Source organism: Carica papaya, chromosome 4 (genome assembly GCF_054855325.1).
Source record: "Carica papaya isolate Zhongbai chromosome 4, ASM5485532v1, whole genome shotgun sequence".
NCBI classification, from domain to species: domain Eukaryota; kingdom Viridiplantae; phylum Streptophyta; class Magnoliopsida; order Brassicales; family Caricaceae; genus Carica; species Carica papaya.
In genome coordinates, this window is record NC_142312.1 from 5370938 (window position 1) to 5390012 (window position 19075).

At 36.5% G+C, this 19075-nt stretch overlaps 1 protein-coding gene across 4 annotated transcripts in view; it reads right to left on the reverse strand.

The window, feature by feature from the left end:
• LOC110817594 (FAM63A-like protein (DUF544)) overlaps positions 1-18796 on the reverse strand; it is a 30089-nt gene extending 11293 nt beyond the window's left edge. For all 4 annotated transcript variants that reach the window (XM_022046202.2, XM_088217567.1, XM_088217568.1 and 1 more), the window contains exons 1-11: positions 18415-18796; positions 16798-16916; positions 16609-16715; positions 16417-16504; positions 3973-5119; positions 3820-3874; positions 3609-3690; positions 3384-3464; positions 2574-2681; positions 2442-2491; positions 2004-2121 (exon numbers count right to left, since the gene is read on the reverse strand). In XM_022046202.2, coding sequence (XP_021901894.1) covers positions 2004-2121; positions 2442-2491; positions 2574-2681; positions 3384-3464; positions 3609-3690; positions 3820-3874; positions 3973-5119; positions 16417-16504; positions 16609-16715; positions 16798-16916; positions 18415-18595 — 2136 coding nt within the window. In that variant the 5' untranslated portion in view covers positions 18596-18796. The remainder of the gene's footprint in view (positions 1-2003; positions 2122-2441; positions 2492-2573; positions 2682-3383; positions 3465-3608; positions 3691-3819; positions 3875-3972; positions 5120-16416; positions 16505-16608; positions 16716-16797; positions 16917-18414) is intronic.
• Between the last annotated feature and the right edge of the window lie 279 nt (positions 18797-19075).

Here is a 19075-nt window from a genome sequence, read left to right on the forward strand (position 1 = left end):
GTGATTTGCTTAGAGGGGTTTGGGATAGCAAGAATAATCAGAAGGTGGAGATGTCTCACTTATTTTTTCCAGATGATACTTTGATATTTTGTGAAGCAAAGGAAGAAATGGTGCAGAATTTAGGTGCTGTTTTGCTTTGTTTTCAGGCTGTCCCGGGGCTCAACATTAACTTAAATAAGTCCAAGATTGTTAGATTTGGGAAGGGAGGGTGAAGAAACTCTTGCTGGTGTTTTGGGGTGTAAATCTGCCAAACTTCCTCTAAAATACTTGGCTCTTCCATTGGGTGCGAGATACAAGGAGAGATGCACATTGGATCCAGCAGTTGAGATTGTTGAGAGAAGGTTGACAAATTGGAAGCGGAACTTCTTATCCAAGGGAGGTAGACTTACTTTGGTGAAGAGTGTCATCTCAAATATTCCAATTTTTTTTTTTTTGAAATAACAAATACTCCAATTTATTATCTTTCAGCCCTCAAACTTCCGGTTTCTGCTGCCAAAAAATTGGAAAGAATTCAGTGTCGGTTTCTTTGGGTGATGAAGAGGAGAGAAGGAGAATGCACCTTGTTAACTAGGAGGTGAAGAAACCGTTGTGGGAAGTGGGATTGGGTATTAGATCTCTTGTTCAAATGAATAGGGCTCTGCATGGCAAGTGGTTGAGGAAATGTTTGAAAGAGGAGGACAGTATGTGGAAAAACGTCGTTGAGCCGAGATGGGGCTCGTGGGATGGGAGAGGCGTGTGGGGTAGTAACGGAGGAAATTATGGCACTGGTCTTTGGAAGAGTATTAGAGAAAGAAGTTACTGAAGTGAGTGTGTCAAGTGGAAGGTTGGAAAAGGGAATAACGTGTTATTTTGGACTGATGTTTGGGAGGATGGGGGCTGTTTTATAAATAGATTTCCCAGAATTTATGCAATCGCGCATGACAAAAACGCCCGTGTGGAGGAGGTGTGGAGCGGGAGTGGGGGAGTGGGGATGTGGAATATTACGGTGACTAGAAATCTGAAGGATTGGGAGGTGGAGGAATTCGAGAATCTACTTCTGATGCTCTCCAATGTATAAGCTGACAATGATAAGCTGGTCTGGAAGCATAAGAAAAGTGGGGTGTTCTCCGTGAAATCATACCATCGCTATACTATGGGGGAGAGAACCTGTAGGTCCACTTGTTTTCCTGCTAATCAAATCTGGCAGGTGCAGGCCCCTCCTAAGATTGTGTTTTTTGCTTGGGAGGCCAGCAGAAACTGTATTTTAACGGTGGATAATTTGATGAGTATGGTGCTGGTGAACAGATGTTGTATGCGCAAAAGTGAGGATAAATCGTGCAATCACCTTCTCCTTCACTGTTATGCTGTGTATGAGTTGCGGCGTTCGATTCTCAGGTTTTGTGGGGTTTCTTAAGTGATAGCAGGGTCGGTCAGTGAGGAATTGGGTGCTTGGGCGGGTCTGGGCAAAGGAAAGAAGAAGACTATTAGCAATGGGAGTAGAGGAAGGAGTCTAGGTTGAGAGGTTTCAAGTGTCGACTAATGCTTTTTGTCTGGAGCATGTCACTACTAGACGTACATGGAGGCTTCAATAAGAGAGAAAATAAAAGGTTTAGTGAGAGAGGAGAGGAAGGAGATGATTGTGTCTTTACCATTTTTGGCAGGCCAGTCCATAATCAATGGATTTTAACGTTTCTTAAGGTAAAATCTATTGTAGTCATGTTTTTCTTCGTCATTTTAGATTGTGAACGAAACAAGTCATGGTTTTGAAAATTTTCAAAATGAAGTCATATTTTTCATAGAATAACCTAATACAAGTCATATTTTTGTAATTTTCTGAATAATTACTTGTAAGATGTCAATCCAGCACCTAATGGTCAACCCAGCTGGACCAAGTAAAATACCAATCTCTACCCATCCATAGCATTTGGCAGATAGTATTATCTCTCCAATAATCCGGTGTAGGACTAAGTGGTAAACACAAGGTTAACAATTAAGAAATCATGTGGCAAGCAGGGTGAACCTACCTGTGGTCCTGTTATCAATTTTGAACCACTACCATTTGATGGTTGCTGCGAATTGTGACGCTGGGGTTGTTGCTCAAATTCCTGGTGTTGCAGAGCAATGGCTAGTTGTAGATCAGAGCTGCAACAACAGTATATATAATTTTAAACATGAAACATAATTTCATATAAACCATATAATCAATCTAAAAGAAACTCTCTTCCTAAAGAGCAGAAAAGTTTTTCTTTTAAAGATACCTAAAGAGCAGAAAAGTTGTTCAAAATTTAATTTAGTTCAATTTAAATTAAGTTTCATTTTGAGGTCAGGTGAAAACTGACAATAAACAGCACTCCGAAAAAAACAAGCCAAATTTGAAGAGACTACCGATACCAATGAGTTTTATGTGCACAGTTAAACTGGCAACCAAAATATCAATATAGCATAATGTTAGAAATAATTACTTTATATCCAACCCCGCTTGTGCTGCACTATCAATGCTTGCAAGATAGTCCTGAGGCATGTAAATTTCAATTAGTTGATTTAAGCTACTGTGGACAAGCTCGAAAAAGAAAATTTGCAGAAAGAAAACGTACAGCAGTACTGGCCACAACATTATGTTCATCCCATGCATCATTTGTTGTTTGACTTTCTACCTTAAACTCCTTGAAGTTACCTGTCATGAACAATGTATCCCCGTTGACCTGAAAGAAAATAGTGTACTAAACTTTATCAGTGCAAGAAATTTTGAACTAGAAAATCTTGTTTTTTTCCTTGGTTTCTTTTTCTTTTGTAAACACATAAGAGATCCATTGGTTATCAACTCAAAACTGTTTTCCTACTTCCATCTGAAAGAACCATAAACAGAAAAGAAAAACAGCAAAATTTAGTGAGGCAGTCTGACAGTAATTTATGCAGATCTCAACCCAAACACCACAAAAACCCCCCATCCACCCTAAAAGAAGAGCAAATGAAGCATCTTGACTCTAAAACACAAGGTTTGTTTTTGTTTTTTTTTTTTTTCCAGAAATCATGGAGCACATGGCAGTCCATCACACCTAGTGCCTCATATAACACTTTTCTTCTTCTTTGTGAAGCTTTGTTATACATAGGTGGCAACCCCACATTGAATAGTTCTCTTCTTAAAAAATTCTACTAAGCCAAATCAAGCAGTCTATAGGATTTGTTTTTGTTTTTTTTTTCCAGAAATCATGGCAGCACAAGATTTACAAAGAGAGAATGTACATGATAACTCCATAGTAGTCCGATCTCAACGAGGAGAAAATTCAGTGCTTCAAATTTATATTCCTGTTTATAAATTAATATATATTTATATTCCTGTTTCCCTTGATGATGAAGATGCCAGTGAGATGATTCTAAGCAAGGAGAAAAGCAAATATTGGTACCTCATTTAGTTTCTCCCAGACCAAATCCGGCTGATTTAGATAACCTTGATCTGTAGCTAACAGATAAAGTTCACCATCATACTGCAAACACAGAAATTAGAAGACCCCTTTTGGAAACAGGAAAAATTGGAAGTTCAGCTAAAATCTATCTTTTTCTAAAATCTGGGTCCCAGCAACTACTTTGCAGTTCATAAACATAAAAGTGTATTGCAACATGTAACTGACCTTAAACATGGTGCTGAAGTGATTATTACGGAAAAAAACACAAAGCTCACGCTCTTTTAGACCATCTTGTAAGCAGAAAAGCCTGCGAAATGTGTACTAATTACTGCAAAGAAAGCTTTTTTTAAGATAACTACTGCAAAGAAAGCTTCTCAGCACCTAGAACAACGACACCGGAATTCCGAAAGGACACTTATAACTGAAATAAACATACCCGTAAAAGGTTAATTGACTAGCATTATTCTTCAAAAAAATCCTTATCACTTCTCCTGAAAACAAATTTTGAGCAAATTCCAGAGCACATTAATTTTATGCACAGAAACCCTAAACAAAAATTAAAGTTGGTTGATATGCAGCACTAACTTACCTTGTTCTGGAGTGAGTCCGTCCTTAGCCCTTGCAGCACTGGAACTCGCAGCAATGTTATCAGCTTGTTCTGCAAGGATTACCTCACCTTCATACACAGGCTCTCTATTTTCATATGCCATAGATCCTGAATCAAATATGCATTCTTCGCCTTCATATATGGGCTCACTACCATCAATACTTGAGGTAAAAGCTTCAGGTACATCATGCTGCAATCTGCCACTAGAATCCAAATGTCCACTTGACATGCTTAAGCCTGATGCTTCTGCTGTATCATAAACACACACGTTTTCTACTGGCTCATGAAAACCAGTTACAGAAGTAAACTGATACTCAACTTTATCATCACCTTGAGATTTGTTCACACTGTTATCATTCACAGATGCACTACCTTTATCAGGAGAAATACAAGGTGCATCCTCAACAACAACTGGCATCTCGGTGATGTTCCCCACCGTTGACTGAATGCTACATTTATCAACCATCAGTGCCTCACAACTATTCTTCTTATCCACAACATCACAAATTCCTTGTTCTCTAGGTTTTGTACAAGATGACAGATCAAGGTAAACACCTCCATCTATGGCCGGGACTGCAGACATTTCTTGTTCTGTATTCGTCTTCAAACATGTCTGATTACTATTATCAGTGATCAGAAAACACACTGTTTCTGAATCAATATGCCGCTCTAATGTATTATCAGTACCAACAAGCGCATCTTCTTTAGTAGACAGACGCTCATCTGGACTAACAAGCACATCCTTTTTGGTGGACTGAATCTCATCTGAACCAGCAGGAGGCATGGTTCCTGTATTAGCACTGCTTACAAGAGAATCATCTACTTGAGTTGGCAACGCAGTCTCCGACAATTTCAACACTCTCAATAACTCTGCTTCTTCTTCAAGATCCCCTTTTCTCGCTTTTCTGTTACCAGAGTCTGTAAGCTGGGAATCATCAAAAGATCTAGTTTTTGAAAGGGACGGAGAAGGAACCCCTAAGGTCGCAGTTGTTGCAGCAGCAAAATCAACATAATCCTCTCCAGAATTGATTTTATATTCACCTTCAGTCTTTTGGGTTTCTAGGGCAACAAGCTCCCCCATTAAAGCATTGTAGGACTTGAACCCAATGGCATCAGCAGTATCAAAATCCTGGTGGACATGCAAAAAAGTACTAGTAGTTGAAACCAAGAGCAGAAACAGTGAAACATGCCCATCTGCAAATCAAGATATACATGCTGAACAAGGAATGGTAGGATAAATATCTGAGTACATGTTGTAAAACCAGAAGTCTAACAAAAGCAAGGCCCATAGCTCAAAAGTGTTAAATGTTGGTACTTTTGAGGCTTTCAGGCACAAGTATATAGTACATTTTTCCTTACAGCATTATCAATATGGGATGCAGTGTTACAGCATCCGAACATTTAATAATCCGGAATAAATAAAACTAAACACGAAATTAAATGTAATCCAAAGAGAACTCATACTCCAACATGGCAGTGGATGACCTAAGTCAACTGGTAAATCAAACACCCAGCCGCAGTCAGGCGATCAGAATCCGACATGTGAGTCTCACGCACGTCTGATATACAAGAGGGCTCTGCAATCTTGTGCTTTGTTCTGAGTTTTTGAACAGAGTTTCACCAAATCGATTCACCCGTACCGGTTTATTCCTTCCAAATTGGTTTTCAGCAGTTCAAAATAATTCTCATATATTTTTGTCTACTCCTTTTATCTTTGCAATCCTCCTTGAAAAAAGTTAGTATGATGGAAAAATTTTAAACAAGTGGATTCTTGAAGAGAACGAATCATCACTTCGAGAATGTAAAATTGACAAGTTTGTCTTGGTTATAGTTAAGCACAACCAAATAGTTAACTTGAAGGAAGATTGAAATCATTCTCCCATTTTTCAAATTCTTGCTCGTTGTCAAAATAAAAGTAAGGAACTTGTCATTTACGAGCAAGAACCTTGTTTCAATTTATCAGTTGAATGACTCAATCTCTCAGTGCAACCGCATATGTGACCACATAGACTAGTCTGGATGGACGGATAATACGAGATTTTAGTAACTCAATAGAGTCTTGTTCTACTTGTCATGGTACATACACTAGTTCAATCTTATGTGATATAGTTCCAATAACGTTCACATACATTCTTCTCAGTCGATTTTATCTTTATGATTGATATGTACAGCATGAAATGACTAGCGATACTTAGCATTTTATGCTTGGCATAAAGACTACAAAAAAGATGATTAAATATACCTACAGACGGAAAAGATGTTAAAAAAATGAGCTTGTTGAAGTTGAGAAATAAGAAAAACTGTCATTTGTTCCAAAGAGTAAAGATCTTGAGGGTATTCAAGACCTTTCACTTCTTAAAAGAGAGTTCTACGGAAGTTCAATGCAAGGAGGAACCTAAGTCAATAATTAGATCTAGTGATGTTAAATTCAATGATGAAGTTAAAGCACAAATTGGTCAACCTTTTGATTTCGTCCTACCATCAAGATTTCATAGTCATAAATAATTATTTGTTTCTCATTATGTTTGCTATAGCAAATAGTTTGTTAAATTTTCATTTTAAGCTTGAATATCAAGGTTTTGCATCATTTGCCACTTCAAAACTCATGATCAGGGTTTCTCCAACTAGTGAAGAATACTATAGAATAGATTTGCTATAGATTATTTAAATAGATTAGAAATCATACTTATATTAATACAAAACTACTACACTAATTAAGAGTCACTTATTGTAGTTTTAATAATTCTTATTTGTATCACTAGTATTATTTTTAATCTCAATAGCATTAGTATTTCCTATCTTATTAGAAGTAGCATTTATAATCTTATTAGTATTATTATTTCTTAATCTAACCCTACGTCGGAAAGACTTATTTCATATTATATAAATAGCTTTTTAATCTCCTTGAGCCACCATCAATTATTCAATATCATAATTTGAGATTTTCTTATTTCAAATTATGTAATGTAATTAAATCTTGGGGAGATAGGGGAAAGTCCTATTTGTGAGGTGGTGAGGCCTCATGAAATGGGTTTACGAAGGAAGATTGAAACGGGGAGAACTCAGATTTCGGATTGTGTCCATTGGAAACTTGGGTGGGGTAATAACATTCGCTTTTGGGATGACAAGTGGATTGGAATGGGTAGCCTTGGGATCAATTTCCAAGAATAATCGCCCAAAAGAAAAATATGTTGGTGGAGGAGGTGTTCAGAGGTGAGGATGATAATAGAGGGTGGGACCTGACTTCGTCTAGGAACCTTAATGACTGGGAGATTGAAGAATTTAAGGCACTACTTCTGTTGATGTCTAAGGTGCAACTGAGCAATGATAAGGATAAAGTGGTGTGGAAATTGAATAAGAATGGATTGTTCAACTATGCTCACTAGGTCAAGAGAGATGGGGACAGCATCAATTTTCTGGCTCAACAAATATGGAAAGTAAAGGCTTCGCCAAGAATTGCTTTTTTTTTTTACTTGGGAAGCAGTTCAAGAATGCATCCTTACCATCGACAAGTTGATGAGGAGAGACAAGATCACGGTTAATGGATGCTACATGTGAATGAAAGCGGCTGAATCTTGTAATCACTTACTGTTTAGGTGCCCGGTGGCTTATAATATATGGTCTATGGTGTATAGTCTTCTAGGTATTAACTGAGTGATAGCAAGTAATGTTATGACTGAACTGTGAGTGGGGTGGGATTTGTAAAAAACCGAAAACTGTAAAGCTTATTCTTCTTACTATTTTCTGCATAATTTGGAAAGAGAGAAACAATATAGCGTTTGAAAGGTGTGTGAGGGATATGACCAGAATTAGGGACAGGCGGATTAATGTTTTTGGGGCTCTAATGCTGGGTCATGACATTTATGGGTGGGATGATTTTGAGAAGGTCTTTGATGTTCTAATTGAGATGTAAATATTTTGAATATGGGTGGCACCCCCTTGATGCCGTATACTATACACACATTCTTTTTATCTCAAAAAAGTAATACACTTAAATCTTGAAGTGTGATACTCAAAACTTTTTAGATGCAATGCTTAAGAAATTCTAGGTGTAATATTTAGGTTTTTACTCTTAAATTCCTAAGTAGGCAAATTATTTCTAATTTATCCTACATCTTCATTAGTCTGACATGTCAGATGGATGACAAATTAGATTGCCAAAACAAAATCAGTCAAATTCGCAAAAAAATATTGTAGTGTTGATGAGAATATAACAAGAAGGAAACACCTGACAACTGAAACATGGGATGAGATGGAAGTCATTCTTTGTGAAAGTATTTACTTTCCAACAATTTTGACAAACTTCACTATAATTCAGGACAACATGTGAATAACTAAGTAAACACAAAATTTTCAAAAATAAAAAATTTTAAGTTAATTGGTAAAATACGATAGTCAGGTTGTCAGGAATCCAATTAGGGATAAAATACGAAATTACACAAGGGTAGATTGGTCTTTTTCATTGTAATAGCTGCAATTAGGGTTAGGGTTTTGGGTTGACCGAATTAATCCTAACGATTACCATCATATCCCACGGCCGCCACTGACCAAAACAGCCAAGCGATTTCTGTCTCCATAGTCGGCCGTCTTCATCACTTGTAGCCTATAAAGGTATCAAAGAAAATAAAGCAATTTACCTCAAAGTTTCTCATCTTTTTCTATGTTTTTTCTCTCTTCTCTTCTCTTTTCTTTTCTCAAGTCCGAAGCCATGAGCAAGTCTTTTGACACAGGCAGCATCTCAATCCAGAGCAGAATTAAAAACTGATATTAAAAAAATTAACTTGGCAACCTCCTGCGACCACCCCAACTCGCCAAGCTTCTCTTGACATTGAAGAATATTTGAAATATTAAATTCCAAGAAACCACGAAACCCACTCCTAATTTCCAAGGCTTCTCCTAAAGATAAGGAGATTGTTTGTTTTAGGTGTGGAGAGAGTGGACTCATGGGTTACCAATGCCCAAAGAATAATAACTTGCATGTCGCAGTAGAACAACAGGAGGAGACGCAAGAAAGAGATTATGGTTATGAATCATATGAGGATGATGGTCTAGCTCCTAATGGACAAGTAAATACCTCTTTTCTAGTCAGCAATAAGGTGTATATCAGCGGTACTTTGTCATTTACCAAAAAAAAATGGTGTGCCAGCAGACTCTGAAGTAGAGAAGCAAGAAGAACCACCATATGCTGTTCCTGTTCATCAAGATCCTTTCCTAGAAGACAGCTCATGAAAGTTCCATGCAATAACCAACTTGATTCACCAATTGGTTAACATGCTGATTCCATTCTCCTGCTAGGATTTCACACTTTTAAACAATTGTCTTTCCATTAAAGTTGGGAATTGACACATATCAATTCCTCATACTTTTAAAATTATTTCATATTATATAGCAACATATATACTAGCCATCTATTAAATTTTTTAAATATGAAAATAATTTTTAAATATATTATTAATGTGATAATATATAAAAATCGACTTAAATTTTTAACTATAAAAATAGAATTTAATATTAAGTTGACTACAAATTATGCACTAAATAATTTTTAAATTTAAAGATAAAATTATTGTGACAATATTACTATGTGATTAGTATGTACTTAACACAAATTCTAAAATTATACACTACAAATTTTTATCACCTATTTCTCTCTACACACTTCAATCATCCTAAAGATCTTTTACCAAAGATTAAGATATGATAATTTTTTTTTACATTTTAATTAGAGATTTTTTTTTACTTCTACCTTATTTTTACTCACATAAAATACATTTATTATTTTTCATATAATTATAGAAAAACATATTTTGTGTGTAGCACATTGATAAAAATCTAGTTCTTTTAAATATAAAACAATTATACTATTTAGGAATCTATTATTATGGTTTTAATAACTTTTAGATATTAGTATTTGTTTTCCTATTTGTACCAGTAGTAGTATTTTTAATCTTATTAGTAATATAATTCTCTATCTTGATAGAAGTAGTATTTCTAATCTCATTAGTTTTAATATTTATTAGTCTACTCCTACTTAGGAAAGACTTACTTGTGCTCTACAAATACTTTTATAATCTCCTTGAGATCATCATTCAGTTATTCAATAAAATACTTTGAGGGTTTCTCCATTTTCTAGTTGTGAAATGCAATTAAATATTTAAGTATGATCCTTAAGACTCCTTGAGTTTGATGTCTGAGAACTTTAGGTGTCATATCTAGGTTTTTATCTCTAAATCCTAAGTAGGCAAATTAACCATAGTTTGTCCAACATCAACTTCCTTGAGACCCACCCAAAAAAATATGACGCACGCCATAAGCAAGCTCATATACACCAAAAACCAAATTTAAAAACCATAAAAGGAATTCGATTTTCATGTTTTACAAGATATTCAATACTTGATACTCTCTCTCAAGCTCTCTCTAATCCCTAAAAAGTCAAGGCCCCATTTTTCAACCTACGGCCAGCCATTGTGGCCAATCTAGGTTGGAGACCGAGTTATGTCCGATAGTCGAAGGTTTCTGGCCATTTAAAATAAATCGTATGACTTAGTTTGTGTTGGAAAAAGTTTGGACAGACTACGAATTAGTGAAAATGGGGTGGGATTCAGGAGACCGATTTTTCTCAACAAAGAGGAGTTCGAGTGGTTATTGGAATCTTTAGAAGATTTTTTTTTGGAATAGGCAAGGAGGAAAATGGGCAAGGCATTTGATTCGCAGTAATTACAATTTATGGATATCTTATGGCAGTAACAAAAGAGGTAAGTATGTTGTTCTGTCAATTCAATGGAAAGAAAAGGAGAAAAGAATATTTTTCCCTTGGGGGGACCAAAGAAAAGGGTAGTGGAAATTGATGGTGGCGACTTTGAACTCGCGAACAGACAAGTGCGTGCTCCAGTATCTCATTCGAATGAAAGGGTGAAGGTGGTGGATTCTGAATGATTGATCTGTCGTACCACTCCTTGAAATGCGATTGTTAAATGTCCCCACTGTGCTGAGCCTATTCACTTCACATGGGCATTTGGTGCAACACAAACTTACGCAACAGCAATGCAAAAGAAAGACGCGAAAGGAATTGGGTAGGGCAGAAGAGCAACGTGGGGCATGGGACCCGATTCGTCAGGAGATGACTCGAAAGGCCAAGGACCCAACATGCTTCATATTCTCAGCATTTTGAGCTAAGAAAGAAAAGGGAGGAGAATGGGCCTATGGGCCAAACCTTGAGCAAAAAAGGTGGGCCCAATGAAAAGAAGAGATTCAATTGGGTGGAGAAATGGAAATGGCATGTCGGATCTAGCCCGATAAAACTTAATAGAGCGGATGAAGGTCAAAGGAGCAGGGATGTTTTTAACCCAACCTGCGGCGAGTCTTTGAATTCTAAAAGTGAGGCCCGTTGTGACTAAGACAGAAGCGAAGCAAAATGAAACTCTGGTGTCCGAAACCCTAGAGCGCATGTCGATGGTAAGCATGGAGGATGGTAAGGTGCAAACTTCATAACACAGTGATGCGGAATCGAGTGAAGAAGAAGATGAGAAGTTTGTTGATGATTTATCCAACGCTATGGAGCCTGAAAGGGAAGAAGAGGGTGAAGGACAATGTCTGATGATGGTCATGTTTAAAGACAGAGTAGCAGTAGGAGATTTTCCCTTTCGTGGATCCGGATGTCAAAGAGATTCTTGTTTTGAGCTTAGATGATATTGATATTGTCAATGGTTTCCCGACGGGGTATTCGCAACAGGTTTATCAAAATATTCAGAAATACAGCAAATCAATAAAGATTTCTATGGAAGGTATGGAAGCTCAAGCTTTCTTATTTTTTTCTGAAATAGAAAAGAGAAGAAAGGAAAAAAAGAACAAGGGCATTGTGATGTCTAAGGGGGAAAAAAAGTTGTTGAGAGTATATCGAGAGAATTGAAAAGACTTGAATCTACTGTCAACTATGAAGGGAAGAGGAGGGAAGATAAGAGGAGTTAGGGAGGAAAAAAATTTTTGATTCTAATGATCGATAAAATTGTATCATGAAATGTTAGGGGTGTGAATAACCGAGGTAAGAGACTCATTATTAAATGTTGTTTGGCAAAATGGAAGTCGGATATTGTTTGTTTGCAGGAGTCTAAACTGGATCTATGCTCGGACGAGATTATTCGTAGCATGTGAAGAGTGAAAGAGTAGGATGGCATTGTATTCCAACAATTGGTACTGTTGATGGTATTATCCTCATGTGGAATGAAAGGATTATTAACTGTCTAGAGGTGATCAAAGGAAAAACTACATTATCTTGCTTTTTCAAGAGCTGTAAGTCAAATTGTGAATGGGCTTTTACGGGTGTGTATTGTCAGGACAACAATGTAGAGAGAGAGAAACTCCGGAGGGAACTTATGGATAACAAGAGGAAATGGGTTGATTTCTGGATCGTTGGGGGTGGGGGGTTCAACATGACTCTGAATTGCGATGACAGGAACAGCAGCAATGTGAGGATGACTGATGCTAACCAGTTGAGCACATTGGTGGATAGGTTGGAATTAGTAGACCTTCCACTCTCTGGAGAACAATAGACTTGGACAAATATGAGGCAGCAACTTACGTGTTCTAGAATTGATAGAGTCTTGGTTAATCCTGCTTTGATGACACAAATTCCCAGAGTTATTTAGAAAACTCTTCAAAGGCCAATGTTGGATCATTACCCTATTTTCCTTCAAGCAGATGGAATTCAATGAGGGCCAAACCCTTTCTGGCTTGATAATAGATGGTTGTCGGATTTGAGATTTGTTGAGTTGGTGGAAGAAGCTTGGGGAAATACCATGATTCATGGTAAAGCAAGTTTCAGATTGGCTAGAAAACTGAAAGAGGTTAAAAAGTTAATAAAGGTGTGGGCGAGAGAAGAAAAACTTAGGCAAGGAAAATTTTCACTAGTATCATGCAGGAAATCAGTTACATTGATCTGCTGAAGGGGGATGGTTTGCTAAATGAGACCATGATAGGCAAGAGAAATAATCTAAAAGTGGATTTAGCTAATTTGTGTAAGGTTGATGAGATTTATTGTGTCATCAAGAGAGAGGTGGGTTAAGGAAGGTGATTGAAACACGAAGTACTTTCACATTATGGCCAACAATAGGAGAAGAAATAACTACATTTCAGAAATCTGGGTTAATCGCTGCAAAGTTAAAGGTAATCAAGAGATCAAAAAGGCAGTCAAAGACTATTTTGGCAAATTGTACCAAAAAGATCATATGAGAAGGCTTACTTTGAATGGAATAAATTTTAGGCGACTTTTTGAGGACAACAAATTATTGCTGGAAAATGCATTCTCTGAGAATGAGATTAAAGAAAGCTTGGATTTGTGTATGGGGATAAAGCTCCAGGTCTTAATGGGTTTAATATGAAATTTATGCAGAAATTTTGGTATGTAATCAAGGATGATGTTATGGAAATGTTTAAGGAACTGCATAAATCTAGAAAATGTGTGAGGACTCTCAATTCTACCTTTGTTACTCTTATTCCCAAAAAGGAGGCTAAGGAATTTGGTGATTTCAGGCCGATAAGTTTGGTTGGCTGTATATATAAACTCATCGCTAAAGTTTTGGCTAAAAGACTTTCTAAAGTACTTGGGGATATCACTAGTAGTAGTCAAAACGCTTTTGTGGAAGGTAGGCAAATCCTTAATACTGTTATGGCAACTAATGAGATAGTTGACGATCTTGTCACCAATAGGAAGGAAGGTATTATTTGTAAACTTGACATGAAAAAGGCATATGACCATGCTAGTTGGAGCTTTGTGGACTACATGCTGAAAGGATTGTGTTTGGGCCAAAATGGAGACTTTGGATGCATACATGCATGACACCCACTTCCTTTGTTGTTCTCATTAATGGTGGTCCTTTGGAATTCTTGACGGCCTCTAGGGGTTTAAGGCAAGGAGACTCACTCTCTCCTTTATTATTTATTTTGGTTATGAAAGCGTTGGTTGGTTTGATGAGCAAGGCCAAGGAACAACAACTTTTCAAGGGTGTTTGTGTTGAACGTGGCAGCAGTACACTTGATGTTTCTCATCTTTTATTTGCTGATAACACCTTAATCTTTTGTCACCCTGATATGAGAAACCTTCTCCATTTGAGGTGTATTCTTTTATGCTTTCAAGGGGTGTCAAGTTTGAAGATCAATCTCCAAAAATCTGAATCGGTAAAGCCGTGAGGTGATGGAGATGGGAGACTCTATGCGGCCATTTTGGAGTGTAGGGAAGTCACATTACCAATCAAATATCTTGGCCTGCCGTTGGGGACTAGGTATAAGAGTAGTGCTTCATGGGATTCTGTTTTAGAAATGTGTGAGAATAGGTTGGCTGGTTGGAAGAGGAAGTTGCTGTCAAAAGGGGGGAGAGTTACATTAATAAAAAACACCATGGCTAAACTTCCAATCTATTATTTGTCAACAATATCGATTCCAGTGAATATTGCGAAGAAGCTGGAAACTCTACAATGTAAATTTTTTGGGTGATGATGAGGAGAATCATAGATTTCATTTGGTAAAATGTGAGGAAATCAAAAAATCACTGAAATATGGGGGGTTTGGTATCAGATCTATTGTCGATTTAAATGTGGCATTGCAAGGAAAATGGTTTGGCATTTTTTACATGAGGAGAACAGACTGTGGAGGCAGATTGTCCGGATTCGTTGGGGTCACTTAGTGTGGGATGACAGTAGAGTAACAAGGCTTAGAAGAACCCATGGCAAGAGCTTATGGAGAAACATTTTGAGGCAGTGGCCTCAGTTTAAGGAAAATTTGCAGTGGAAGGCTGGTAGGGGCAACAAAATCAGATTTTGGAAGGATACCTAAATTGATAATGAGTGTTTATTGAGAAGATTTCCTAGAATTTATTCTATTGCTCAAGCACAAAATATGCTGGTTCAGGATGCATATAAATTAAATACTGGTCGTGTTGATTGGCTGATCAATGTTCCTAGAAATTTGCAGGATTAGGAACTCAGAGAATTTGAAAATCTGCTCAGTTTATTGTCTGCCCAACAGTTGAATGCTGGTAAGGATAAAGTGCAGTGGAAGGTGGATAAAAGTGGAGTTTTTTCTGTCAAATCTTACTACAAGCACTTAACAAACAGAAATAATGTCATGAACTTAATTTTTCCTACAAGGCAGATTTGGAAGGCTAATGTTCCCCCTAGAGTTGCTTTTTTTGCATGGGAAGCAAGTAGAGAATGATCTTGACAATTGACAATTTAATTGCTAGGGGGCTGTTTATTCCCAATAGATGTCATTTATGTATGGCTAATGAAGAAAGCTGCAGACATGTTTTGTTGTGGCGTCCGACGGCGTTTGAATTATGGAGTGCTATTTATAGTTTGATTGGTGTTAGTTGAGTGATGGTTGGGTGTATTAGGGAGGAGTTGTGGGCTTGGCATGGCATACAATTAGATAGAAAGTTGAAATATATTATTCCATTATCCTTGTTTTGGATTCTTTGAGAGGGAAAGAAATTCTATAGCTTTTGAGGGTACACCTACTGATTTGTATAGGCTGAGAGATATGTGAATCCATTATTTTGAGTTTTTATTTTTAAGGCATGATATGATTAATGATGTGAATTTTGGGCATGTCATTGATTCACTAACTATATTGTAAAGCTTTATGTATAGAGATTGTACCCCCGGTTGTTTGGTACCATGTTAATATAGTTCTACACTTTTTATTTCAAAAAAAAAAGAAATTCGATTTTCTATGTAAGCAAATCAGTAAGAGCATGTTCGGCTCAACTTATTTTATAAGCTATCTAAGTGCTTGAGTAACATGAACTTATAGGTTGTATTAATTTATTTACGCGTTTGGTAAAAATATGACCTATAAGATGGCAGTTCTGTTCAGATAAAAAAATGGCACCCTTAGAGAAAGAACAAGTTAAATCGGATACAAATATAATTTTTTAAATTGCTCACAATTATCTCAGTCATTTACTTGGTCCACTCTAGAGTTTTTAAAGAGCTCATCAACTCTTTAAAATAAAAATTATTCCCAACTGCCTTTTTTGAAAATGCATGTCGCAAGAGTTTATAAACTATCAAACTTATGAGCTCTTGGTTGTTTACTTAACGCATAAAAAAATTCTAAAATGCCGTTAGAGAGCTTATAGTCTCTTATTGGCTATATATCAGTTTTGTGTTTGCGACTCATGCATCTTGGGCATCATTTTCGCTAATAAATTTATTTAGGCAGAACGGAAGATTACACACAGTTAGCTGTGTTACCACATCTGACACACATATTTTGAACTCTTAAGAATTTGCAGTTCAACAAAACATAACAAATCTAACAAACGTAGGATATTTAAAACAATTGCAATAATCTCAAAATATCCAACAGCATATAGCTTAAGAATAATTAAGTTCTCGCACAAATCATAGGCAGGTCAAGATAGAGCCATACCTGGGCATCAACAATCCAACCATGATATAGAGGAATGTCAAGTAGATCAAATATGGCACATTCAGGTGTGAACTCAAAATCATCTATCCTGCAAGTTAAATATGCATTCCAATTAGAAAACAAACACGTCTGTGGTTGGGGTTGGGGATGGAAGGTATAAGAAAGGAGTTTCAAAAAGATGGGATATCCAACCTTCTAAATTTTATATTTACGTCAATTCCGGTTGCAAGGCGTGGTAACCGATCAATTGCATCAGCAATATTCTGTTGTTGATTTTCAACATATCCTGCATCTTTATTCTGCAAAATGATGGAGGCATCCATATCAACTTAGGCTAACAAAAAGTAAACAGTTAAAATGAATTAGAAAAGAAGTCATTACATTGACATTACTATTGGAATCAATCAACCGTTCTGCAACAAGCGACAGCAGTTTCTCTTGAGAAACTTCAGATATATCAGGACTTAAATTCAAATTGTTTCTCAACAGAAGAACATTACCTGTTACAAACCCAGAAATCAACCATCAAAATGCATCTTTGACCCCAATCACGAAACGATATAACGATAAGAAAAACCAGCATTTTTCAAAATCATTTATGAAATAATATATTCAAAAAATCAGCATCATATTGAAAATCATAAAAGTTAAGACCGATGGCGTAATTATTGCTTAAGTTGATGTTCCATGTTACTACTGGAACAAAGTAAATCCAGACTAATTTGTTCAGTTTTAAATTGCTCGCACATTTTTTGATGCAATAAATGGGTGTTGAACTATACTCAATTATAGGGAGAGCAAGCACTAACCAACCAGGCAACACCTAGTGGTTTAAGTTGCTCATAATAGCAAAGAAACTCCACCATACTCTAAAAGAATTTCGTGTCTCCCATTTCTGCCTAACCCAAAGCTTACTTTCAGGGATAAATACAAAATAAGACCACAAGTAACATTCTACATAAGTTCTGGAATGACAAGGCTGTCATTTAAAAAGACAGGTCATAACATAAGAGGCATATTTCCTATAGCCTAAGCTACTCTTAAGATCATTCAGCTACAAATATATACTCTCTCGAGTCACTAACAGTGTGAGCATTACAAACTCTTCCCTTGAAAAACTTCTCATGGCAAAAGAACAAACGGATAACAAATAAAATCAATCATTAAGAAACTATAAGAAGCCATCACATATAGAAAGAACAGTAATACCAAAAATGCAAGATCCAAACATATTCTACATTAGAACAATGAGAAAAACTACTGGTCGGAATATTTTTTCTTTGATCAACTTTAGAAACTCAAAAAGAAGACATGTATTTCACTTTTCAACCTCCAGTATCAGAGCCTCCTCTGAAACTGCCAGATACAAGTCTTAAATTTGGAATTCATTCAATTCTACACTTTCTGGAACAAAAAAAAAGCTAAAACTGACTGGTATTACAAGTTTTGCGCCCATCTCTTCAGACTAAATTCAAAAAACACAAAATTTAAATGATTAGTGATTAGGAAAGAACCAGTCGTAATTGGAGTTAAAGAAACCCTAGTAAAGAAAAACGTAAACAAACCAGTCGGCATCACTAAACTAAAGACAACTGATTAAAGATAATAATTTAAATGGATCAAGTAGTTAACAACAACATAAATTACCAATACAAAACTTGAAAAACCACAAGAATTCACAGAATTAATCCCCATTTTGCACACAGAATAATAAGACAAAACAAACAAATAAATCCAAATCTTCCTACAAAAGAGACAAAACGCCTCATCATATAGCGTCGCCAAACGAATCCATTTCCATTAAATTTGGCACAATCACGATCGATTTGAATACAAGATAAAAACCAAAACCTAACATCTAAAAGCTCAATTTCATTTCCTCCCCTCTGTTCTATTTTTTCGGCAAGAAAACAAGTCCAAAGAATAATGAGAAACCCTAGCCAGAACGATATATAGAGGAACACACGGAGAGAGAGAGAGAGAGAAGAGAGAATGTACAGATGGCCAGGAGGGGGCAAGGTCCATTGTCGTTTTGAAGGACGATAGGCGTCGTCCTGCCCAAGAACTGTATCGTCTTTGTTTTATGTACACACTCCTTTACCTGTTGCGGTTGTTGTTTTTCCTCTTCTAGCTCTTCGCTCGAAGCGAGAGGAGAAGACGAAGAATGAGAAGTCGTCATTTCTCGACCTTCTTTGTTCTTGTTCTTTCTTGACAATCAAAATTGATCAGGAGAAAGTATCTTCAAAACGGACACGAATCTTCAGAGAGAGAAAAGATTAACCAACATTTAGAGAGAGAAACACAGAGTTGACAGAGAGGGAGAGGAGATTTTGTCTCGACGGTAACACCAAGGCAATGCCGATTTCTTTTCTCCAATAAATTTGGCCCAAAAAAGGTTTTTAAGAAGGAAAGCGGTTATGCGCTAAAGGGCCATAGGAAATTCACGGGGCGAGTAAAAGGTCCATTTCTCTTTTGCTTTTGAATATCTATAGGTCCATATATGTTCTTATTCCATTTCAAAAAAAAAAAAAAAAAAAAAAATTTATTCATATAAATCTTATCATTATATAGCTACAATATTCATCTTCTCATAATTGTTTCATTTTTATTTTTATTTTTATTTTTCACCTTAAGCCACCAATTTTATGGTTAATAAACA